General features: G+C 43.1%; 2 protein-coding genes across 2 annotated transcripts; both read right to left on the bottom strand.

The window, feature by feature from the left end:
* Positions 1–219: 219 nt before the first annotated feature.
* LOC133019062 (bestrophin-2-like) lies at positions 220–6,266 on the bottom strand. The gene is made up of 9 exons (XM_061085416.1): positions 6,115–6,266; positions 5,950–6,044; positions 4,432–4,665; positions 2,619–2,773; positions 2,109–2,186; positions 1,687–1,839; positions 1,492–1,572; positions 1,221–1,375; positions 220–1,012 (listed from the first exon to the last, which is right to left on the bottom strand). Exons 1-9 carry the CDS (start codon positions 6,264–6,266, stop codon positions 220–222), a joined length of 1,896 nt encoding a protein of 631 aa, XP_060941399.1.
* Positions 6,267–8,469: 2,203 nt separating this feature from the next.
* Positions 8,470–14,649, bottom strand: get3 (guided entry of tail-anchored proteins factor 3, ATPase). The gene is made up of 7 exons (XM_061083831.1): positions 14,481–14,649; positions 13,308–13,455; positions 12,076–12,224; positions 11,774–11,924; positions 11,526–11,633; positions 10,338–10,535; positions 8,470–10,232 (listed from the first exon to the last, which is right to left on the bottom strand). Exons 1-7 carry the CDS (start codon positions 14,621–14,623, stop codon positions 10,104–10,106), a joined length of 1,026 nt encoding a protein of 341 aa, XP_060939814.1. The 5' UTR covers positions 14,624–14,649; the 3' UTR covers positions 8,470–10,103.
* Positions 14,650–14,968: the final 319 nt, after the last annotated feature.

Consider the following 14,968-nt stretch of genomic DNA (forward strand, 5'->3'; position numbering starts at 1 on the left):
AAAAGTATATTTTCAAACATCTCAGTAAGTCGGGGGATATTTTAGAACAATGAGGGGCTAATGCTTTATGTGACAATGTCAGGGAGTGTCACTAATTTCCAAAAAGTGCTCCTTGTATGGCCCCCAAGGTGCAGCGGCCTCAAAGTAGAAGTGGAATTTATAGTTTTAACTGATCTCCCTCGTGCAATGAAATTAAAAATCATAGCTTCAACAGTCAACCTAAGACCCAGTGAGATCCGAGCCCATGCTCACACTGCGAAAGCGCTGAGGCTCGTTGTAAGTGGGCACAGTGAGGAAGGACTTTTTCTTCCCGGCAAACGGGGGTTTAGGAATTGTGGGCACAGCTCTGTTGTGGTTGATGGCCGGCTGGGAGCTGCAGTGCTCCAGACTGGAGTGAGCAGTCGGGTGGAACAGGAAGGCGGAGGTGTGATGGCAGGTGATGGGAACGGTGGAGGCCGGTCGAGTGGACGTCTCCATGGACGGCTGTGAGGGAGGAGGAAGCAGTGACACTGACACAGGAGCTTGGGCCTCCCATGTAGTGCTTTCTTCTTCCCCTCCTTCCTCCCTCATCTGCCACTCTTCATCATTCCTCCCCTCCGCTCCACTCACCTCCTTCCTGTCAGTGAAGGCGGGCTGCCCTCCTTGCCTCTCCTGCTCCGCCCCGAACTCGATCTCCAGCAGAGGTGTTCTGAGGTTCTTCTCCTCCGTGAAACTGGACCCGGTGCTCTGGTTTTCCTGCCCCAGCCCTGAGGGCAGAGACCCCCCTTTGCCTATCTTGCAACTGTCATCGTCATCATCGTCGCTGGTGCACTGGTCAATGCTGGGGGAGTGGCGTAGCCTTTGGAGCTGGGCTGAGGTGCGGCGAAGAGCCCCCCCCATGAGGCCGGTGGGGGATGGAGCTGCGTTCAGGAGGCGGTTAAACAGGGCCATGTTGGGGTGACGATTGCTAGACTCCTCCATGTTCTCAGCAATTTCCTCCAGAGGCTGGAAGTGCATCTCCTCCTTAGGGACCCTGTGCAGAGATGATAACGCATCAGTACTTTATTTACCTGAAATACAACGACTTCACAGAACTTGCGTTTGGCGTTTTTCACACTACTTCTGAATGAATGCTTTCATTTTCATTGTCTGAGACTTTCCCACGCTGCTGGGCGACTTAAACTGAAAGTGTCACATTCACGGTCACACATAGAGCGAAGGTGTAAAACCCCAAAACTCACGCCATGTCAAAAGTGGACCCTTGGAAGGAGGGTTTGCGGAGGACGAAGAGGGTGGCGGCGGTGTACGGGGGCCGGGGGTTGGAGTCATTCCAGTAGCGGTCTCTCTCCATCATGGGCAGATCTCCGTACATCTCATCCACTGCCATCATGGACACCTGTAGAGTAGAAACAGCAGACATTGGTCAGGCAGTACTTACTCATTATTGGGCTTAAATTTAATTTCCTGGGGCAGGGTAACAAATTCAGAACAAAAAAAACATTATTAAGAAACCTGGAAATTTCTGTCTATCAGCCAGTTAGTCTCAAAGTCATCATCATCTTCTCCAAAGGGGTTGATGAGCTGCTCCGCCACCTTCAGCACAGAGAAAGAGTAACAAACGATTAGAAATGGTCCCTGGTTGTTAAAAGCAAACATCGCTGTCGAGTATCAAACGTGACCAAATGGTATGTGACCCCTTTATCTGACCTTAAGCCACCCTGCATAGAAGAAGAACTGAAGCAGGGTGAAGATGGGCACGTAGAGGTCGAGGTCGTGACCTGGGTAACCTTGACTCGGGTCCAAGAACTGACGACCAATCAGACACACCAGGAAAAAACTGTACACGGCTAAAGTGACCACCTGAGGGACAGATTAATGGATAATTTAATTTAATTTAATTTGCCTTTAGATTCCAATAATACGTTTTTACTTTCATTTCATATTTCTCACACACAACAAGCTGCGGTCTGAGTTTGCGTAATGCAACGAGTAACCTCACACTGTTTCAGGCTCTGTAAATAAAACATGAGTGGAGGAGCAGAGCTTTAAGAAACCACCGAAAAGTCCTTTTCATTGATTCAAATACGTGGTGTGTATGTGTGCATGAGAACCACATACATAGCACCTACCTGAGTGTAGACCAGGGGGACACTGATCATGTCATAATGAAACAACATACTGCACTTCCCTCTGAACCCATTCAGCTCCTGTTGACACAAACACAGAATCTTTGTGAGATCTAAACTCTCTGTCTCTGTGAATATACATCTCATATTAAAACACAGGAAACTGCAGTCCCTTCTGTGTGTGTGTGGGTGTGTGTGTGTGTAGGAGGGTGGGGGTGTTAGCCACTATGTTGCAAGAGTGGCTACTCTTCCCAGGGTCCCCGCAAAGTTTCGATACAGTTTCTATTTCTATATACTTCAATGATGATGCCTAATTTGAGATCAATTTAAGAAAATAAATCACCTCTACTTCAAACATTAGGTTACAAATAATAAAATGATAAAATTGCTCATTACATCCACATGATAGCTTCAAGATGAAAAAGAAGTAAAACGTGTTAACAAGGAAGTCACACATGTGTGTTTGTGTGTGTGTGTGTGTGTGTGTGTGTGTGAGTGTGTGTAGTGGTGCACCTCCAGCAGCAGTTTGAGTGTGTGGTCGTCTTTGACCCGGCCCTCACAGCGGGCCACAGCAGCCAGGTTGGTGAACCAGACGCAGGGGATCCAGTATTTGTTGTAGGGCGAGTGAAGACCCTCGAACTTCTTCCTCTCCCCTCTCGTCATAAATCCTGAATAAACAGCAGAAAACAACACTTCATGCCTCAGATTCATCAGATACATTCATAATATAAAATGATGCTCACAGAGAGAGAGGAATGACTGATGAGGATTCAACAAGTGGTGGTTTGAACTTTTCTATGAGTCAGACTTCCAATCAAGGCGTTACAGTGAGTGAGAACTTCTACAATGTGTCAAGAAATGACAGCAGAAATGACATCAGTTAGCACCATGTATAATTTATAAAACACAGAGGAGGGGACACCGTGTCTTGTGATCTGGTTACGGGTGTTTGATAACTTCCCGTTATCATCTGTGAGTTTCAGTACGTGCCTTGTCCTTGTGATGTATCCTGCACTCTTTGGTGTAGACAAGGAACAGAGGAAGAAACAACACACAACAGTCATGACGTGTACGTGTGAAAGGTCAAATAGGCACGTTGTGGCTGGTATGTGCATTGGAAAAGTCCATTGGATTGATATGATTGGCAGCGGATGTTACTGGTGAGACAGAGCCGGTCGTCAACTACCCAGAAGGTTGGTGGTTCAATCCCAGTGCGTGCAGAAGTGTCCTAGAGCCAGATACTGAACCTAAATGAACCCTGATGCCAGAGCCAACAGTGTGTGAATGGTGTGTGTGAGAGAAAGTGCTCCACATACACTCGCCGGACACTTATTAGGCACACCTGTTCAATTGCTTGTTAACACCAATAGCTAATCAGCCAATCACATGGCAGCAACTCAATGCATTTAGACGTGGTGAAGAAGACTTGCTGAAGTTCAAACCGAGCATCAGAATGGGGAAGAACTGGGATTTAAGTGACTTTGAACGTGGCATAGTTGTTGGCGCCAGACAGGCTGGTCTCTGTATTTCAAAAACTGCTGATCTACTAGGATTTCCACGCACAACCATCTCTAGGGGTTTAGAAATAATGGTCCAAATAACAGAGAAATATCCAGTGAGCGGCAGTTGTGTGGACGAAAATGCCTTGATGATGTAAGAGGTCAGAGGAGAATGGGGAGGGGTTTGAGATGATAGAAAGGCAACAGTAACTCAAATAACCACTCGTTACAACCAAGGTGTGCAGAATACCATCTCTGAACGCACAACATGTCGAACCGGGTGCCACTCCTGTCGGCCAAGAACAGGAAACTGAGGCTACAATTCGCACAGGCTCACCAAAATTGGACAATTAGAAGATTGGAAAAACGTTGCCTGGTCTGATGAGTGTTTGATTCAGATGGTAGGGTCAGAATTTGGCGTATACAACTTGAAAGCATGGATCCATCCTGCCTTGTATCAATGGTTCAGGCTGGTGGTGATGGTGTATTGGTGTGGTGGATATTTTCTTGCCACACTTTGGGCCCCTAAGTACCAATTGAGCATTGTTTAAACGCCGGGCCTTGTTGAATGTATGCTAAGAAGAATTAAGGCAGGTCTGAAAACAAAAGGAGGTCCAACCCGGTACTAGCATGTGTACCTAATAAACTGGTCGATGAGTGTATATGCACTGTATGAATGTGTGTGTTCTGTAAAGAGCTTTGAGTCGTCTTAAATACAGACCATTATCATCCCAAGTTCTATTGGTTTAAAGCTGCTGTGGATAATTGAACGTACTCATACTTAACTCACTGCTAAATCACAGTTGGAGTTGGAGGCACCGACTCACCGGCCTCCACCACATGGTCCATGGTGGGGAAACGCTTGAAGACGGCCGTGCTGACGGAGCGCAGGATGAGCAGGGCTGACAGGCTGGCGTAGCGCATCATGGTGCGTCTCAGCAGGCGGCCGCGCTCGTCGCTGCCCTGGAGCCCCCCCGACAGGACGCACATGAGCCGGTCAGGGAGAGGGATGCTGGTGTACTGGCTCCACCAGCGGTTCACCACCAGGGTCACGTAGAAACCTGGGAGCAGCAGTAATGAGGATACACAGGTGATTACACTGGAGACGTGGATCAGAGCTCAGATCTGTCTCTCCAGTGAACTGTGGGGCCGTTCACATCGACTGAGGTCAAAGGACCCTCCAACTAAATGTAAAGCTTTATTGTTACATAACTTACTCTATTAGGCCCAGCTCGTACTTTACAATGAAAGTAATATAGGATCATCTGGATTCATCAGACACTGCATATGTATGTAAGCTTTAACAAGATGATATAAGTTCATTATGATAAATATGTGGAAAAATACCAAATCAACATATGTTCACTGTGTCTTTAAGAACCAGAGCCGATATTTAGATCTATCACATACTGTGTTTGTATGATTTATGATGTATGCTTGAAAAAAACAATAAAAATAGATATATGAAGAAAATGTTAAATCAATAAATGAACAGTGCACACTGTGGTAAAATGCACTTAGGAGTCTGTAAGAACCAATTCTTATCATGCTGTGTATTCATAAAAATGTTTCCCACCGTATTTTAACTGATTTTTTTGCTTTATCAAATTTACTGGCACTACTCCCCAATTTCCACAATTAGTTAAATAAATAAAAATTCCATTCAAATTCTTATTATTAAATGATGCTGTCTGGGTTTCCTTTGTAAACTCTGAGGCTCATCAGCTGTTGCCCCAACAACAATAAAAATGTTTTTACTGTTACACAACATAATACTGTGGAGCAAATGCATCAGAGACCAAAACTGTCAGATTTCTGTGTATGCAAGGTTTAGTGTACATATATGAATAAAGAAGAAAGGAAACATATGGGACAAAATATCAACTCAATAAAGTTGTAAGTGCATATGTTTTAGTAAAATGCACATTGGAGTCTGTAAAAGCAGGTTGATATCATAATGTATAGTCAAAAGAGAAAAGTCACATTTTATGTTCTAATAGAATATTTGATCTCTCCCAAAAAATCTGTATCAACATAAATGCTTTCTGCAATTAGTTAAATACAAAATGTGTAATTTAATCAATGGTTTCATCTCAGTCGGCTACATATTAATATCTATGTGTCCAATGCAAACCTATAAACCTATAGAACAGAGGGCTGGAGGTCTATAGATGAGGATCCCTGACATGAAAACAGATAATAAACTGTCATGATCATTTTCTGGTTCTCCTTCATCAAACCCATCTTAGAAACAAACAAACGGGAGAAGCCTGGGACACACTGTGGCTCGGGCCCTGTCCCCTCTACTGTAATCTCAACGTAACAAGAACATGAGGAAATCTTACCTAGTACGAAGGACATGGGGATGAGACTGGCATAGTGGTTGCAGTAAATCGCCAGTTTCTCAAAGTACCTCTTTTGGTCATCATAGAGGACAAATCTAAAAATAAAAGGTAAAATTATTATTTTTTAAAGATTTTCTCAGTCTTTTCTTGAAGCTGCTGTCTCACCTGTAAGTGACGCTAATGGCCGTGTACATGGCAAAGAAAGCCAGGAACTCTTTGTACAGCACCTTGTAGATGCTCCCCTTCCACACCAGCAGCAGCTTGGAGAAGCCACAGAAGCGGGCGTTGGCGACTCTGGCCGTGTAGGTGACCGTCATTGGTGAGAGATCACTGGGTCCTCAGGGTCAGAAGAGCTGAGAGGAGGAAGAAAAGCATCACGTCTGTAGGTAAACATCTGCAGTGAGACCAGAGCGGATCATGGAACAGAGATGCTCCAACTGTTCATATCACATTCAAGTTTTTCAAGGTTTCATTTGTTCAAATTATACAAAAGCATAGAAAGTTTTAAGATGTGAATCCTGAACAAACAGAGCTCCCCGTAATATAAAAAAAGAAAATACAATGCAAAACAAATCCACTACAACTTGTTTGTTTTTCATGATAATAAAAACATATGGTGGAAAGGAATTCATATCTATTTGAATCATAAGGGAGATAACTCAATACCAACATCTATTAATTCATTTATAAAACAGTCTTGGTAATAAAGCAGAGTTCCTTATGTGCCACTTAAACTTAGTCTGGATCCCATTCACTTCAGGCTTTGATATCATTTAAACACCACAGAGTTTGAAGTTAATGCTAATTTATTTGATCTTTATATTAAAAAAGCTTCTCACCTCTTGTGGGTTCTTTCCCGTGATGAACGCACCACTGGCTCAGCGCATCCCTGTGCGTAATTGGCTCCACTGGAGAGGTCCAGTCACATTCTCCCTCACGCAGGACAGTCCTCTCTGCGCTGCTCTGTGTGTGGACTGGTTCTCACTCGTCTCCTCACACAGCTCATAACTCTGATGTCCCCTGGCGTCAGCTCGGTGGACTCGGGGCTGCTCCGGCTTGTAATGGCTGTAATCCTTCGGAGCCTCAGTCGGTGCGTCCAGTGGTCAGTGCGCCCCCGGGGTTAAATCCCCCCCAAAATGAGGAGGAGGAGCTCGTTAGCGCGGCCCCCGACCGGCACAGCGCGGCTCTCTGATGGACCACAAGCGACAGGCCGCAGCGCCGGGGCCACGGAGCGCGCACCGGGCAGTGGAGGGGATTACACAACTGCAGCAAGTGGACCATGGCAAAGTTTCGTGTTAAGTGATATGAAAACAACAAGCAATTTGCGGCGTCACAGATCTACAAGTCCCCCTGGTTGCGGACTGAATAACAAACAGATTATTTAACACCAGAGCAGAGAGACACAGTGGAGACGTTTGTCATTGCGCCTCCTTCACATTTTCCTTATAAGAATAGATATTAACTACAGTTGGATGAGAACATCCCACTTGTTCCAAACAGGAACTGGACCGAGTCAGTTTCACAGCAACTTTCCACCAAAACCTTTTTTTTTAAAGGTGTGTATTTTTAAAGTGATCCCTTTTCGCTTATGCCTTTTATATTTACCTTTTTATAAAAAATATATAAAAAAAAATGTTAAATCTTAATCTAAATGTGAATTTAAATATTAAATTGAAAACGAATTATTATATGATAAACCAAAATGTTAAAAGTAAATCGTAAATATGAAATCTTGATATTTCATGATTAGGCTTAACATTGAAATCAAATTCAATATGTATTTTACAGAAAGGTAAAGTAGACAGTTTACAAATATTGCTGTAAACCTGGTAAGAAAAAGTAAAAAATGTAAAAATACACTTTTTTCAATCTATGGCCAAAATATGGTGAAAAGTCGCCGTTGTTTTCAGCATGTGCTGCAAACATTTAACCCACTATTACCAACAAAAACCCACAATATTATCATTTCATGTCTGACATCATCTACATCGCCTTTGTGGGTTCTAAGACTAAATCAAATATTATAAAAAAAAATGGGTTGATATTAGGCCTTACAGAGCTACACTGTAGAGAATAAAAATAAAGTTTCTTTAATTGATTTTGGAAAACTCTTCCCCTCGCAGTTGGTGTCACTGACCAGTAGGAGGCACTGTGACCCCCTTATTTCAAGCAGCATTGCAAGGTTTTGAATGCAGGACTTTCAATTGAAGCAAGGTATTTTGTGTAGAATAAGAATTAGTACTTTTACTTCAGTAAAGAATCTGAATACTTCTTCCACCACAAAGGCAATTCTGCACCAGGACAATTCATTTACAGTTAACACTTTATAATTTAACAAAATCAATTGAAAATAACAATTGTACTTTTTGAATGCGTCTTTCATTTTTTTGAGCATAAAAGGCTTGTTTGTGTTTCTCCTGAATCTTCTCGCTCGAGGTTAAATGAGTCCGTCAGACACAATCTGCAGCCGGATCAGGAAAAAACATCAGATTAAAACAATGACCACAAAAGGCTCTGAGCTGAGGCAAGTTCATTTTAATCAACACTTGCTAAATAATTTATAGAAAACAGCTTTGTATCGTCTCAAAAGCATTCAGTTACAGAGGGGAGAGATGAAGAGTTGGATTGAGGGGTGGAGTAACCTGTCTTCTCTATGTGTCTGTTGGGAAATGAAGTAATTCAATCATCAGATCAGCCAATCAGAGTCCACTCTAGGGCAAAGATGCTTTACTCACCATTCATTGGTTCAACATCATTGATCAAGCAACATTCAATATATTCTTAATTAACAATGCACTAAATAAGGCTACTAATGTCTTTCAATTGTGTTCCCATAAGTTATAGTCTTAAGTAAACAGATATAATGATTGACAGAGCTTGTGGGAGCATGTGTTGGGGAATCAGCCGAAACAATAATGAACGTTCAGCCACTGAAACATCAGGTCACCAGCATCATCTGTCTGAAGCAACTAGATATTCAACAGAGGCCATTTAAGGCAGGGTTGGTAATTTTTTTAAATCCTCTTCACGACCTGATAGCCATCAATAAATATAGTTGTTTGAAAAAAATGAAGAAAAAATGCCTGTGTGTGTTGCCCTCGGGGAGACATTCCCCTCTGAAGCAGAGACGTTAGCCAGAAGTTAGTGAAATGGTCACAAAAAAGTTGTCATTAGCGGTTGTTAGTCAGTGAGCTTTCATGTGCTTCAGGGGCATAGCTTTGTCGGGAGGGACAAGGGGAGGGGCTTGGCTGTATCTGTGATATGGTGTAGCCTGCTTTTGCTAGCTTCTCCAGGATTACCAACCCTAGCTTTAAGACTGTCCAGTTCAAACCATAACAGAGGCACAGACCATTTAAAGCTCCTAGTTTGACTTGATTCAAAATCTCATTGACGTTAGGTAACTGCATTTACACCACAGTCGCATGGAGGAGTGAGTAAAGATTTGACAAAAGGTAAAAGACACTTTTTTGGTCTCGGCCAAAAAATTACTTAAGACCACAAGCCATATTCCATTTTAAATAGTTTTCTTTATGTCTGTTTTCACTGCCCTGCTGTCACACTCCAAATCTGTCGACATCCGGATGGAAGGTCCGGATGTGTGCCAGATGAGTTAGTGGGAAATTTTAGTCAAAAGTCAAACTGGAGAACGCACACAGCCACCAAGTCACACGGAATAAACATCAACCATCTGAAATGAGGAACACACAGCACCATCACTGGAAACACTTATTTAGTTTTTACATAGTCGAAGCTGGACACTGCGTCAGATGGAGGGAGAGGGGGGGGGTTGTTAAGAAAAAGTTAAATGCTTTAAGTAGGAATAGTTCGACTGCCACACGGAGGATATGGAGACAAGAGGAGGTGAAGTGAGAGTCAGGCAGCTCTTATCTGTCTTATCTCTAACATTACAGCAGAATATAATTTGGTGTTTGTGATCATCAGCTCCCCTTCATTAAGCACCTGTGTCTCGCTGCGGAGGCGCTCTACTTCGGATGATGGGCTGACGACTGAGTGGATCACCTTGAGCCTGTTACTGTGGGGCTTGAGGCCAGTGTAGGAGGGGGCTCACGGGGGGGGGGGAGGTCAGACTGCAGATAGAGGTGTGGTCTGCAAAGAAGGGGGCCAGAGGGAGGGAAGTCCTGCAGGGACGGAGATCACTTGTTTGGGGGCTTGTACGGCTCCAGAAGTTGCTGAGAGAACGTGTTAACCTTTTCGGCACCTCGGACTTCGTGGGGCAGCAGCGGCAGCTTGACTATGTGGAAATCTTCATAAAGGTCCTCCATCTGTAGAGAGAGGACAGGTCATGAGAAAGGACAATAACATGTTACACTTATTAAATATTTTGGTTTCAATAATATCAGCTTTGAACACAAACAACTGTCTCGTACCTGGTCTAAATACTTGGACTGTATTTTATGGCGGGCTTCACACATTTTACACGGCCTCTCTGACTCAGGGAAAACAAGTTGGTTGACGATGATGTTGTGCGTGTCGATGCGGCACTTGGCCAGCTCCTGGATGAGCCGCTCCGTCTCGTACAGGGAGAGGAACTCAGCGATACAAACACAGATGAAGGTGGTCTGTTCCTAATGGAGGGGAAAGAAACGGAGAAGAGTTACACTCATATACAGAAAAGCTTTTAAAACAACTCATTTAAAGCTAGGGTTGGTAATCCTGGAAAAGCTAGCATGAGCAGGCCACACTTTGAAAAAAATGCAACCAATATATCCCCTCCCATCAGCCCTCAGATTTGTGAATGTGTAATGAGATTTGTGAATTTGAACATGTATTTAGAGTGTGTGTGTAAACCGATTTGAAAATGTGTTTTAAAAAAATCTTCAAATCTATATTTAAAAATATGTATTCAGATTTGAGAGTGTGTTTATATCTGTTAATGTAAATCAGTGGACAGGTTGAAATGGAAATGGGATGTCTACTTAATACGTGAACCAGTACTAAAGCAATTTCTGGGGGAAAACGTTAACTTAGCAATTCTTAGCAGGGGTGTAGCCATTGTGACATGAAAACATGGTCTAGTATACAGAGAGCTGAAACTGTGTTGTTGATAGTCCTCTTGTCACAATACGACATGTCCCACCATTGTACACAGGCGTACAGTAGGACGGGTTGGCAGGCTGCACCAACAAAGCACGTGCCCCACGTGTATCTGCTGTAGAAATGCACACAGCTCAGTGATGACAAGGTTTACATTAGAAGTGGCTGTGCTAGATCACTAAATGTTAAATTGGTTTTAAAAACATATTGAGTGGATTAGATCCTTTTCTCCACCTGCTTCAAGTTATCATCACTATCAATTAACACTACTGGCACCACTTCTTCACTTTAATGATGGTGGGAACCAGCTAGAGAGCTGGAAAGCCTTTGAGTTCCCCTACAGCAGCACCTCAATGGAAGAGCCCAGGTCTGTAAAGTGTAGTATGACAAGCCTAGTGTATATGCACACAAGCACAATGAAACAAAACCCTGCAACATGAAAGCAACTGCACAGTAACACTTAAAGAGACAGTAATGTGATTGTATATTAACTACAATTGTTGTGTATCTTTGTGACTTACAGGGTCTTTGAACTGCTCACTGACTGAGCGGATGACAGGCAGCGTCTCTTCAAGCTTCGAGGCAAGCTGGTCTGCGTTCATGTCCCCCAGACCCAGCATGTTACACATCTAACAAACAATGAGAGAAACATTTCATGAAAACCCCAAATATAATGTCATTGCTGCTTTTTCCATTCATCTATTTGTTTTACTCTTGCAATTGAAATCTCATCAGTAGCCCGACGGGTTTTAAGTTTCATCTCACTTACCTGTGAGATGAAAGGACTGATCTGGTTCTTGATCTGCATGAGGCGACCCAGCCCACGCTCCACGATGGTGGGGAAGTTGAGCAGCCGCAGTGTGTGGCCAGTGGGGGCAGTGTCAAAGACCACCACTGAGAAGTTCATTCCTTTCACTAACCTGAGGCACAGGAAGACAATTGTACAACTCACAACTGGCCAACTTTTCTTTATGGACTCCATCAAAGGAGACTAAAAGGTAAATGCAGCGGTGGATCAGTGCTGCTTGTAGGAAAATGTGCTTTGGTTTTGTATCGACCAGGCGTACTCACCTCATGACCTCTGCGTAGCTCATGGCCTCATCGATGCCAGGGAAGGCACTCATGGCTTCCTGCATCATCTTCTTGCCCATGCTGAGCATGTTGTCCTCTTCGAAGAACTCATCAGGCAGCTCTGCTACACCCAGGCTAGGGTCAATCTCCTGCACTCACACACAACACAAACACATTTTGACACACATACCAAAAGACATGTTGTAAATTGCCTGCAAATGTTTTTGGGGCCTCTGGGGATTCTGTTTGTTACACAACGATGGTTTGTGCTTTTGAGACCCAGATGTGGAACTGACCATCCTCATGACACAGAAGAGATACTGATCTCATGCGCGAAACTTCATTTTCCAAAAAGAGCATAAAGAAACCTCTTTAATAACAGATACAGCTATGATTCTATCCACTTGATTTAGGAGACTTTTAAAATGTGATAGGGGCGTGTCATTGCGATTTTAACAGCTGCTTACACTCAAGGTCAGTTCATCCCTTGAGCTGTTGTTTAGTCAGTTTTAATTTCATCAATCAGAGGTTATATTTGTGGACACATCTATAATTGTCAGATGGCGACAGTTATTTTTATTCAGTAATCCATGATTGTAGAATTTATTTAACTCCATGCCTGGGCTTTAGGCTGCTAACTCAGTTGATACAAGATAAAGACATTGGATACATGGATGGATGGAGAGAAAGTGAGCAAGATTTTTTTTTCTGTAGCAATAATAAAAAGAAAAGTATTTTCTTAATTTCTCCCCCAACGAGAGCAGAACTGATTGGACCAGTTAAATAGCAAAAACCATCCCTAATGGTGTCAAAAAGCAAATTGAGTCCAAATTAGCTGCTTTAGTTTCAGGGTCATGGTATTGTACATGCTGGCTCATTGTGTCACACTCTCATTTTGTTACTGGGGCTCTTGAAAAGAAAGAGTGCCTGTAAATGTTGAACCATCTGAGCCTTTCCTGCAATGAAAAGTTCAAATGCCTCCTGTCAAAATGTTTTACAGTATTGATATAATTCTAGCTTTTAAACAATATAAATTATTAAGTAACTTGAGGGCTGAGTGCATAATAAATCCATCTTTGTTGTTTGTGTAACTTTTTCTATTACTTTGACCTAACTGTGGATTTTTCATAAAACTTTTATTGTTGAAATTAGATTACTCCACCACCCAACTTGCATAGACACTCCTTCCTCTGTCTGCGACATGTTCCTGTTCTTTTTGCAGGTTGACTCACCATCGCAAAGAGGTTCTCATAGCCCATGACCTTGGTCGGCACCTTTGAGAACTTCTGGTCAAAAGCATCAGAGATGTTATGGGCAGGATCTGTGGAGATGATCAGGACACTCTCCCTCACAGCAGCCAGCTGGACAGCCAAACTACAGCTGAACAAGAGACACAGACGAGACATGTTAGTGCAGCGGCTATAGAGAACAGTGGTGAAAGTTCCATGTTGTATGTGGTACTGATAAAAAGATTGAAATCGAGACTTGTGACGTTGTTAAGCACCTCTCTTTTCCTAAGCTGCATTAGGTATATTAATTCATTTTAAATCATTTTATTTGATATAAAGACTGCTGTTTAATCAAAGACAAAACACTACACATGAGCCAGAGTTACATGTTTAAACTATTTTCATCTGTTGTCCAGAGAAAAAAGTGCAGATACAATACAAAGCCCTAGTTATGTGTACAAATCTAAAGAAGATAAAGTACAATGTTTACATGTGATCACACGCTTGTTTTGTTATAATCCGCATCTTAATACATTTGACCGAAGTTGGAAAGTTGTTGTTGCATTTAATGAATGTGTCTGCGTGGGCATCACAACCACAATACTTCAATGATCTGTGTTTAACGCCTATAATATGGAACATTCCTATTGATATTGTAAGCATCACTCAGTGAGTCCTGGCAGCTGTGGTTGATGGAAGGTAGCAAGCTAGTATGTAGGCTAGTGTGTCCTCAAGAAAGTAGTCCCTTAGCCACAATGCTAATGCTAAGTCTGTTTGACACGGTTTAGATAGATCTTCCACTGAACATGGAAATGAACAGCTTGTTAATGACAAACCGCAGAGTAATGATCACACACACACACACTGACAGGCTCATGTGTCGATTGGCTAAAGTTAGCAAGTGACAGTGCTATCAGCGATCAACCAGCCGGCAAACTGTCAACTAACTCAGCGTGCCTGACTGACGTTTAACACAACGCTAATAGCAATGTAGCTCAATGCTAACACGTCTTCGGAAAGTGAGCTAACTCCCATTTAATTCTTTTTATGGGAAAACTGCCTCGATGGACGCGTTAACTCACACTGATCCACGTCAACTCATATGACAGGCTAATGCTAGCTGCGGTAGCTAGCGAGTCGGAGCCCGGAGGCGACGAGCGGTTCTCCTCCACTCACCTACAGGTCGTTTTACCCACACCTCCTTTCCCTCCCACGAATATCCACTTGAGGGATTTCTGCTCGATGATGTTCTTCAGAGTTGGTTCTAACGGCTCCACGTCAGGAGCATCTTCAAACTCGTCTTCCACAGAAGCTGCCATCTTGTCTGTGTACACTGCACCGTGCGGCGGTGAGGGCAAGTCTAACCCGTGGAAGCGGGGGCTCGTAGAGGCACTTCCGGTGGCAGCAGAAACTGCCATTGATCTGGAATGCAGTATCCTTTGATGCCACATTAAAGGCAGATGCCAGAGTTGCCACACTTTCTGAGATCAAAAAGCTGATTTATTCAATGAGATATACTGGATTATAAAATATAAAATCAAAATTTTATTTTGAAAGTTTGATAGCTCTGGGTGTTGGACTCAAAATTAATCAAGGAGAGTTGCACATCTATCAGATCCATATGCATGATCGTGGTGTCTGTGGATAGGTGGGAACTCAAAAAG

The sequence above is a fragment of the Limanda limanda genome, chromosome 2 (genome assembly GCF_963576545.1).
Source record: "Limanda limanda chromosome 2, fLimLim1.1, whole genome shotgun sequence".
NCBI lineage: Eukaryota > Metazoa > Chordata > Actinopteri > Pleuronectiformes > Pleuronectidae > Limanda > Limanda limanda.